General features: G+C 37.9%; 1 protein-coding gene and 1 long non-coding RNA gene across 5 annotated transcripts in view; one reads left to right on the top strand and one right to left on the bottom strand.

Moving 5' to 3' along the window:
- Window positions 1–937: 937 nt before the first annotated feature.
- The window catches only part of LOC106878786 (uncharacterized), a 16194-nt gene continuing 5892 nt past the window's right edge, over window positions 938–11239 (bottom strand). For 2 of the 4 annotated variants that reach the window (XR_016239247.1, XR_001410549.3), the window contains exon 2: window positions 938–2980. Coding sequence is in view for 1 of the 4 variants with exons in the window: in XM_089346510.1 (XP_089202636.1) it covers window positions 2456–2980; window positions 3144–3176 (558 nt within the window). In the remaining 3 variants the exon portion in view is untranslated. Of the gene's footprint in view, window positions 2981–3143; window positions 4326–5198; window positions 7189–11239 lie in introns of those variants that run through there. The other 2 variants (XR_016239246.1, XM_089346510.1) reach the window with 2 other exon arrangements.
- LOC149130187 (uncharacterized) overlaps window positions 7194–11239 on the top strand; it is a 77143-nt gene continuing 73097 nt past the window's right edge. The window contains exon 1 of the long non-coding RNA XR_016239248.1: window positions 7194–7417. This is a non-coding gene — a long non-coding RNA (uncharacterized LOC149130187). The remainder of the gene's footprint in view (window positions 7418–11239) is intronic.

Genomic DNA, 11239 nt, shown 5'->3' with positions numbered 1-11239 from the left:
AATGGTGTATTTTATGTGCCACCCGCACAAGAGCCAGTCAAGGGGCACTGGCAACGATCTCGCTCGAAAGTCCTTACACATGCCGCGGGCACAAGTGCCAGAAAGGCGACGCTGGGCACAGGTGCCACCACGATTTCGCTTTCGCTTGCTCAAATAAGTCTTCGCAAGCTGAGTTTCGTGTCCAATGAAGGAGACGACGTTGTGGCATGTGTGCCAGTCGTCGAATTATCTAATGCAAAATCTTTTCAGAATAGAAGCCCTCAATATACTATTGTGGATACCTAATTTACTATTAAAAATCTTACATGGAGCCTGGTTAAGAAATACTTGATCAAGGATACAATATCCTGCCTAGAGCAAAACTTGGGATTCACAATCTTATAACCGGGAGCCAAGCACTTGTAACTACTAAATCACATGTTTTCTTCTGCCCTAATCAGTATAGCTAGCAGCACAGGCATGGCTGGGTGGTTAAGAAGTTCACTTTGCATCCATGTGAATCCAGGTTCAGTCCCACTGCATGGCACCTTCGGGTAAGTGTCTTCTACTATAAGCTCCAGGCCAACCAAACCTATGCCATACATCCAATGCAAAATTTTATCCAGGATAGTTGCCCTTAATCTACTATTGTGGATCACTAATTTAGTATTAGAATGTTATATGGATCGTTAGGGGCTGTATAGAGCCTGGCTGGAAACCACAGGTATAAATGGTAAAAAGTTCATTACTATTTTAATTACAATTAATCAAATACTTTCAACTCATTACATAGCAATTGTAAGAGAATATGTCTGTGGTTATGTCTGTTTCTTTAATGGAACCCCAAAGAAACTAGCTTATTACAAGAACTTAAATAACACAGGTTCAATTCTCAAGCTTTCTTTCTTCCCAAACCCAATCAGTCAAACATCAAATAATGAATCAATAAGCACAGAAATCAATAAATAATAGACAATTTTATTATATTTTTACAAGATTATTTCATTTTTATTTACTGTTTCATACAGTATTTATGACTTGAAAATTCAATTTACCAAAATACACAATATATATATATATATATATAAATTTATATAAATAAGGATAAGATCGATATTTAAAATATTGATTTTATCAAGTGGCCAGCATGGGAATAAAAACTATCAAAGGTAACAATTATTTAAAATTATAATATAGGGGTATCTAAGAGATACCGCTATGCTGAAAATAGCAGCCAAATCTTGACTCTAAACCACATTAAAATGTTCATATAGCACAAAGAGCGAAGACGAAGACAAAATAAACTAGTAAAAACTAGCTAGTTTATTTTGTCTTCGTCTTCGCTCTTTGTGCTATATGAACATTTATAGTGGTTTAGAGTCAAGATTTGACTGCTATTTTTCAGCGTGGCGGTATCTCTTAGATACCCTATATTATAATTTTAAATAATTTTATATAATGTATATTTTATACTACACAGTGTTACGTGTTTTGTAAAAGTTTATATGTAAATAGTGTTTGTATGTATGTATATACATCTATATATATATATATATATATATATATACAGGGTTGGCCAAAAGTCACCCAACAGTAAATCAAAATTCCTCAAATACTAAATATTCAATTTTATTTATTCATTCCAATTATGAATGCTTAATAATTGAATGTTATGAGTTAAAAATCACCGGTTTTTTTTTCTTTTTTCAACATTTGTCTATTTATCAGCAAAGTCTTGTATAAAATAAGTTTTTGTTTTAATCTTGGAATTAAATGGGTTTTGATTTACTGTCGGGTGACTTTTGGTCAACCTTACACACTAGCAGTTTGATATACTATGTACAAATGTTAATTATAGCCATACATAGTGTTCTATGAGAGTGGTCTCTCTATGGTATATATACACATTGCTTAATTACGAGTATTAAAAGTATGATTCAACAAGATATTTATGATGGAAATGGGCTGTAAAATGTTTATACATACATTTATATACATTACATACAAACACACACCTCTCTCCATCTCTCTATACATACATATCTATATATATATATATATATATATATATATATATATATCCGCGTGCACACACATACACACACACAATATATATATATATATATATATATATATATATATATAACCACCTAAGAATCCATGTCAGAAAAAATATGTACTCGTATATTTATCAATATAGAGGATATATTAATCGAAGTGTACAGTTTTATATATTACGGAATGAGATACGCCCATATCTCATTCTGTAACTGCCATCTCTGAAGAGTGCAGGGTTACATAATCAGGCTGTTATCAAAGACTCTGTTGAACACCTAGTGCAAAACTGACTGGTAAGATTGGCCGTAATGGATACATAATATTGCACACTCTGATTAATATACATATGCACACACAAAAACGGACTGGTATTTCCATTCTCAACCAACACAGATCCAGAAGAAATGGTGAATCACTCTTAAGGTGAGGATATTAGTTTATTGTGAACACTACTATTGCCCTGGTCAACAGTGGAAGTATTAAGTACAGATGTGCAGGCAACTGCTAGTTGAAGGGTGTCTGGCCTGTAAGCATATAGCACTTCAGTTTCATTTGTTTCAGACAACTTCATACACTTGTCTGTACGATAGAGCACTGTGAAATTGTGTATGACTGGAACACATGTGCCATTGTCCCATGTGTTTGTTCTGCAATGGACTGTCTTTAAGATGCGAGGGTAGCGACTGTCATCTATAACCTTAACTATTTTCCAAGGGCATATGGCTCTATCTTCAACTGATAAATGCCCGTCATTGTAATCTTCGTCGTCATCACCGTCGCCATCATTGCCTGCAGCGGCTTCACCACTAGCTGTCCCGAAGGCGACCGAGTTGTGGAGTAAGATGTTTGGTTCTTTGCATTCAGGGCCTGGTATGGGTGAAGCCTCTACAGATGCCAAGAAGGTGGATGAAATGAACAAAATCACAGCAGATAATGCCAGCATCTGAAGAAAAAAAAAAAAAAGGAACATTAGAATTTAAAAATTTATTTGGTAATATTTAGGGTTAGGAAATAATTGATTACATATATTATATACATTCAAGATTTATAAGAAAATGAGATCATAAAGGAATAAATGATTTATCTTATGAAGTTCATTAGCTTACAGTTGTTTCAGCTACATGGTGCAGTGGACTCATAGTTAAGTGCCTGAATAACACCTTATAACTTCATCAGAGCCTTAAATATGAAGTGCATATATTCTTTCTTTCTTTACTTTCTTTACTTGTTTCAGTCATTTGACTGCAGCCATGCTGGAGCACCGCCTTTAGTCGAATCAAATCGACCCCAGGACTTATTCTTTGTAAGCCTAGTACTTATTCTATCGGTCTCTTTTTGCCGAACCGCTAAGTTACGGGGACCTAAACACACCAGCATCGGTTGTCAAGCGATGTTGGGGGGATAAACACAGATACACAACATATACACACATACATATATATATATATATACATATATACGACGGGCTTCTTACAGTTTCCATCTACCAAATCCACTCACAAGGCTTTGGTTGGCCCGAGGCTATAGTAGAAGACACTTTCCTAAGGTTGAACCCGGAACCATGCGGTTGGTAAGCAAGCTACTTACTACATTAATCAATTAAAACCAGTGGCCTAGCATATTTAAAAAAAATCCGAAGATTGAAATTATATTACATAGAAAAATAAGAGGAATGACCACCAAAAGTGGACTCCTAAATGCTAAAAATAGATGCCAAATTATTTCGTATATTTTCATCTGTCTTGCTCCTTTTTACAGTCTGGCGTCTTGCTGAAATTTTCTTCTTGAGAACATACTCTTCGTGGTTAGGTGATTTGGCATCTATTTCTAGCATATAGGAGTCCAATTTTGTTGGTCATTCCTCTTAATTTTGTATATATATATATATAAAATATATATATGTTCCATAAATATAAAAATGGAACAAAAACGCAATAGAGGGCATTAAAACATTCGGACAGATTGACGATGCATAGGCGGACAAGAAAAACAACAATTAGAAGGACAGGCAAAAATAAGACGGGTCATTGTGACTTCTACCTGAGAATGTACCTTAAGTATGTAAAAATATAAACAAAGCTATGTAGGCCTATAGGCCGACTTATGACCAGTCAGTTGGAACAAATTGTGGTTGTAAGTTGAGGACGACCTTTATATACCGAATACATTCAAAATCAAACAAGAATATACTCCGGTTTACTCCAGGATGCAGTGTACAGTCCACTGTAGGCACAACATCCAACACTGGGAAGGTTCCAGGAGTGGTGTGTTATAAATCCTTTCTACTATAGGCACAAGGCCTGAAATTTTTTTTGGGGGGGAGGGGTTAAGTCCATTACATTGACCCCCCCCCCCCCCAATGTTTTACTGGTACTTAATTAATTTATCAACCCCCGAAAGAATGAAAAGGCAAAGTTGACCTTGGTGGAATTTGAACTCTGAACATAGCAATGGGCAAAACACCGCTAAGCATTTCGTCCAGCATGCTAACGACTCTGCCAGCTCATTGCCTTGAGTGGTGTAGTATAAATAATAGCAAACACACACACACACACATATATATACACACCCACACACACATTCATATATATATACCCAAACAATATATATACATAAATATATATATATATATATATATGGATGTATATATATATATATATATGCATGTATATATACATATATACATACACACATATATATATATATATACACACACATATATATATATATATATATACATATATATATATATATATATATATATATATATATATACATATTACATATATACATACACATATATATACATATATATATATATATATATTATATATATGTGTGTGTGTGTGTATATGTATATATGTGTATACATATATATATATATGTATATATATGTGTATGTATATATGTATATATAATCTATATATCATATATATGTGTGTGTGTGTATATATATAAGTATATATATATATATACACACACACACATACATGTGTGAATCCTGGACCACTGCATGACTACTAGTGTTGGTTTATTTACATCCCAAGACTTAGCAGTTTGACCAGACTTTAAAAAAAAAAGTCTTGAAGGTGACTTGCCCCAGCATGGCCATAGTCGAATGACTGAAACAAGTAAAATATGGAAGATATGAATAACTTAACTTGTGTACATATACACGCTGTTGGCGTATGAAAGTAAATGTATATATGTATATATCTCTTGGCGTGTGGGTGGGAGCAGCTGGAAACCTACTCCCTAAAAACGAGTCACTGCAAAACCCCGTCCCATCTGTGTTTCGTTGGGCGTAGAACAACGAGTGGAAAATGACACATCAAAGTACAAACGGAAATCATCAGAAAATGGTAAATTAAAGTTATGCAGCAATAAATGACTGTGGATTGCATCACCTTCCTGTTTTGTACCTCGACCGTCACACTCGATTATGGTAAGAGTAAGAGTGACACCTTTGAATATACTTTTGTCAGGCTTTGTCAGAGAGTGGGTGTGTCAGGAAATTTCAACTACAATGCACAGGTAAAAACGAAATCATGTGTGCATTTGTTATTATAATGGCAATGAACCAGCAGAATTGTTAGTGCATGAACAAAAAATGCTTTGTGGCTGTTCTCCCAGTTAATTAACTTTCTGAGTGCAAATTCTGCCAAGGTCGACTTTGCCTTTCATCCTTTCGGGGCTGATAAAGTAAGTACCAGTTGCACACTGGGGTCGATCTAATCGACTGGCCCCTTCCCCCCAAATTTCGGGCCTTGTGCCTAGAGTAGAAAAGAATATTCTGAGTTCAAATTCCATCAGGGTCGATTTTTGCCTTTCATCCTTTCGGGGTCGATAAATTAAGTACAAATGAAACACTGGGGGTCAATGTAATCAACTATTTACCCTCACACCAAAATTTCAGACCTTGTGTCTTTAGTAGAAAGGATTATTATCATTATTACTACTACTACTACTACTACTACTACTACTACTACTACTATGAAGGCGGTGAGCTGGCACAAAAGTTAGCACACTGGGCAAAATGCGACGCGTTGTGTCCTTGAGCAAGACACTTCATTTCACGTTGCTCCAGTCCACTCAGCTGACAAAAATGAGTAGTACCTGTAATTCAAAGGGGCCGACCTTGTCACGCTATGTGTCACACTGAGTCTCCCTGAGAACTACGTTAAGGGGTACACGTGTCTGTGGATTGCTCAGTCACTTGCACGTTAATTCAACGAGCAGGCTGTTCCGTCGATCGTATCAGCGGGGACCCTCGTCGTCATAACCGACGGAGTGCTCCCCCATGTATGTATGTATGTGTGTGTGTGTGTGTGTGTGTGTGTATATATATATATATATATATATATATATATATATATATATATATATATATAAGCAATGTTAAATCTCTGAACGAGGTATTAACAGTAACTGCACGATAAAGTGAAGTATATTTGCCACTTAAATGTGGCTGACCCCAAGGGGTGGATGTTACTGTTGCTTTTAGCCCCAGGAGGACATCTCCTCCAGCTGGCTATCGACACACATATATATATATATATATATCTACAGACATACACATACTCATGTACATATATCACAGGTTGTTAACTATGGACACTTGGAGAGCGTTCATTTTGAAGTACTTATCTCGGTAATCTTCAAGTTTAGGGGGGAAAAAAAATAAATAAAAATATTCAAGGGAAGTAACTGAACGTCTTACCAGTATTCTCCGTACATCTCTGTTTATAAATAAATCACACACGTGATTTGATTGACGTTAGGGTTAGAGTTAGGGTTAGGATTAGGGTTAGGGTGTGATTTATTTATAAACAGCTAGAAGAAAACGGATAATACTGGTAAGACGTTCAGTTACATCCCTTGAATATTTTTATTTATTTTTTTTATCCCCATAATCCAATGGCAAACAAATGTCTCATTATGTAGGCTTCGTTTGTCATCCGATTCCTGAAGGACCTATGATGATGGGAAGCTGGTGACATGCACAGACCCTAACCCATTGCAAGTGAACAGTTATGCAGATCTGCGGATATACAGAAAGAAAGAAAAAAAAATCTTGCTCCTCGAAGAACAAGTTTTTTTCCCCTGTATATCCGCATTTCAAGAAATATGTCTTATCGGAATTTAAAACTAGACCACCGAACACAGTAAACCATTAACGTCTGGTTTGTGTCTGTTCGACATGGAATCGTAACGTAGGTTATCTCCCTTGTGCTTCGTCTTGTTTATCTTCTTTACAAGCGGTTCTTTTTAAAACGTTACCAACACAGAAAACGACTGGAAAGCGGCCTAACTTACAGCTTGATAAATAGCAGAATAACTTATATTGACCAGGAAAGCCCGAAGTAGCTGTATTTACAAGGTTTGCGCTTATTTATTTATTTATTTATTTATTTTAAGATTATATATATGCTGGAGGTAAAGAATTCGTACACCACCAGTTGGTACTTTCTAGTTATCTCACCTCCCTCAACTAAAAAAAAAATGTTTAACCCTCAATGAAACGAAACAAAAAAAAAAAAAGGAGTGGCTGTGTGGCAAGTAGCTTGCTTACCAACCACATGGTTCTGGGTTCAGTCCCACTGCGTGGCACCTTGGGCAAGTGTCTTCTACTATAGCCTCGGGCCGACCAAAGCCTCGTGAGTGGATTTGGTAGACGGAAACTGAAAGAAGACTGTCGTATATATATATGTATATATATATATATGTGTGTGTGTGTGTGTGTCTGTGTTTGTTCCCCCAACATCGCTTGACAACCGATGCTGGTGTGTTTACGTCCCCGTAACTGTTCGGCAAAAGAGACCGATAGAATAAGTACTAGGCTTACAAAGAATAAGTCCTGGGGTCGATTTGCTCGACTAAAGGCGGTGCTCCAGCATGGCCGCAGTCAAATGACTGAAACAAGTAAAAGAGTAAAAGAGTAAAAGAGTATTGTATTGAATATCTAATAACATTTTTATAACAATTCACGCAATGCCTATTTAGGAGGCCAAAAGTCAACAAATGTGTTGAAGTACTCAATCAAAAAGATCTACCTCTTTTAATCCAATCTCGTCGCCACATAAAATCGATATTTTAGTGGGGAGGATAAATAACCCAATTTTTTAATGGTGGGGGCTGAGATAACCAAGAAGTACCCACCCGTTCTCAGCCTAGCCCTAAACCCTAAACACCGGGTGTACGTATACTTCACATCCACAAATGTTTGGTCGGATCAAGGTCTTAGTAGAAGAAGGGGATCTTTTTTTAAAACGGGGGCCACATTTTTCATTAACGAAACACTTTGAAACTTGGAACACTGGTAGAATGTCCTGACTACAATGGATATTCACACCTGAATCAGCTAGATTTAAAATTAGAACTTAAAGAGCTGGAACAAAGATTACAAAGCATTTTGTTCGACACCTGAATCAGCAAAGTTTTTTTGGATCTTTTTTAAAACGGGGGCCACATTTTTCATTAACGAAACACTTTGAAACTTGGAACACTGGTAGAACGTGTCATATAAAACATCTTTTTCTCTTAGTCTTCTTAAAAAAAAAAGAAATCCCTAAGTTATTCCATGTTAAAGTTGTCGTATTTCTGTAATTTCAACCAATCACTGACGTCCATTCAGCCGATATACATTAAGTGCCGACTACATAAACAAACGATTCTGAAACAATTCTATCGGTGATAGGGTTAGGGTTAGGGTAAAACAGCAAATTTAAAACGAAAAAAGCAAATAAAACGAAGAAAAAAAAAAGAAAATGAAAAAAGCAAATAAAACGAAGCTATGGCTTAATCAGCCAAAGGAGTAAATATAAACAACTGAATACTTGTCAGTGATTGGTTGAAATTATCGAAATAAGACAATTTTTTACATGAAATAAATTCGAATACAAAAATATTTTTCTGTTCTATAACACAAAATAGATAAGTATACGAAGTTTGAAAGTCTTTCCGTACCAAAAACACTACGTAAAACATTAATGAAAAATGTGGCCCCCGTTTTAAAATAGATCCTTAGAAGGTGACTCACTGAATGACTGAATGGGGAACTAACTCGATTAATTAATGTTGTCAAACAGGATTATTTCCGCAAATTGAAATATTTGAGTCTTAGTCACACACACACACACACGCTCGCGAAGGGGGTGGCGGTATTTGACTATAGCGTTCCACGTTCGTCATGTCATAATGTAACTGGTAGTAGTGCTTTTCTTTCTGCTCTTGGTAGTCATGGACACAGTTTTTGTTGTGTTTTTTGTTTTGTTTTTGTCCTTATCTTTTATTTGCTTGAGTTTTTAGACCACAGCCATGCTGGGGCACAACTTCGAAGAGCTTTTGTCAAAACAAACTGACCACAGTACATTCTTTTTGTTCTTTAAGTCTGGTATTTATTTTATCAGTCACTCTTGCTGAACTTCTAATGTTATGAGGATGTAAACAAACCAACATCAGTTGCATTGCGGCATAGAGACCCCCCCCACACACACACATATGCACCAAATCCTCTCACAGGGCTTTGGTTGACCTGAGCCCAGAGTGGAAGGCAGTCGTACAAGGTGTCACAGTGAGATTGAGCCCAGAATCATGTGGTTGGGAAGCAAACTTCTTATCCACAGCCATGCCTGCACCTCACCATCATCGTTTAACGTCCGTTTTCCATGCTGGCATGGGTTGGACGGTTTGACTGAGGTCTGGCAAGCCAGGAGGCTGCACCAGGCTCCAATGTGATCTGGCAATGTTTCTACAGCTGGATGCCCTTCCTAATGCCAACCACTCTGAGAGTGTAGAGGGTGGTTTTTAGGTGCCACTGGTATGAGGGCCAGTCAGGTGGTTCTGGCATCGATCACGTTGAGATGGTGCTTTTTATGTGCCACCAGCATGGGAGCCAGTAGGGGGGGGGCCACTGGCATCAACCACGTTTGGATGGTGTGTTTTTTTATGTGCCACCAAGTACGGGAGCCAGTAGTGGGGCACTGGCATTGACCATGTTTGGATGGTGCTTTTTACGTGCCACCAACACGGGAACCAGTAGGGAAGCGCTGGCATTGACCATGTTTGGATGGTGCTTTTACGTGCCACCAACACGGGAACCAGTAGGGAAGCGCTGGCATTGACCACGTTCGGATGGTGCTTTTTACGTCCTGCCTATCATGCATATAGTTGATTTTAGATGCAATTAAATTATTTTTTCGGGGGATGTACAATTAAATATTATTTCATGCAGTGCATTTTTTTTAATGCTGTTGTGAGCATTTAACAGAGGATTTTGAGGTAGAAAAGAGCGGTGACATTGTTGGAGAGACTTAAAGGCATTGATGAAAATCCTGTAACTTGGTTTGTACTGGAGGACTTTTAGGCTGGGTTTCATTTCCAGAAATCCTTGGCCTGGTAGGGTTTGCTAGCAGAGGGTATAGCTGGTGTCAGATAAACTCTATAGGCACAGAGGGGCCATCGGCTGAGCCTGCTTATGGTACACAAAGAAGATTGAAACTGTTCCCTGCATTCATTCACTGCTTGAGCATTGCTGACTTGTGGAGTTATGTCAAACACCTACTGTCTAACAGTGGAGGCACAACGGCCCAGTGGTTAGGGCAGTGGACTCGTGGTCATAGGATCGCGGTTTCGATTCCCAGACCGGGGGGGGGGGGGCGCGTTGTGAGTGTTTATTGAGCGAAAACATCTAAAAGCTCCACGAGGCTCCGGCAGGGGTATGGTGGCGAACCCCTGCTGTACTCTTCCACCACAACTTTATCTCACTCTTTCTTCCTGTTTCTGTTGTGCCTGTAATTCAAAGGGTCAGCCTTGTCACACTCTGTGTCATGCTGAATATCCCCCCGAGAACTACGTTAAGGGTACACGTGTCTGTGGAGTGCTCAGCCACTTGCACGTTAATTTCATGAGCAAGCTGTTCCATTGATCGGATCAACTGGAACCCTCGACGTCGTAAGCGACGGAGTGCCAACAACAACTGTCTACCAAATCTACTCACAAGGCTTTGGTCGGCCCGAGGCCGTAGTAGAAGACACTTGCCCAAGGTGCCACGCAGCGGGACTGAACTCAGAACCATGCGGTTGGTAAGCAAGCTACTTACCACACAGCCACTCCTATAAAATCTAGTATAGATGGGAGCATGCAGACATATTTACATTTTTGAATAAGCAAACTATATATATATACGCAGCAAAACTTCATT

This window comes from Octopus bimaculoides, chromosome 30, assembly GCF_046866305.1.
Source record: "Octopus bimaculoides isolate indiv1 chromosome 30, ASM4686630v1, whole genome shotgun sequence".
NCBI classification, from domain to species: Eukaryota; Metazoa; Mollusca; class Cephalopoda; order Octopoda; family Octopodidae; genus Octopus; species Octopus bimaculoides.
The sequence above is the reverse complement of the archived record's forward strand: the minus strand, read 5'-3'. Positions and strand labels throughout refer to the sequence as shown.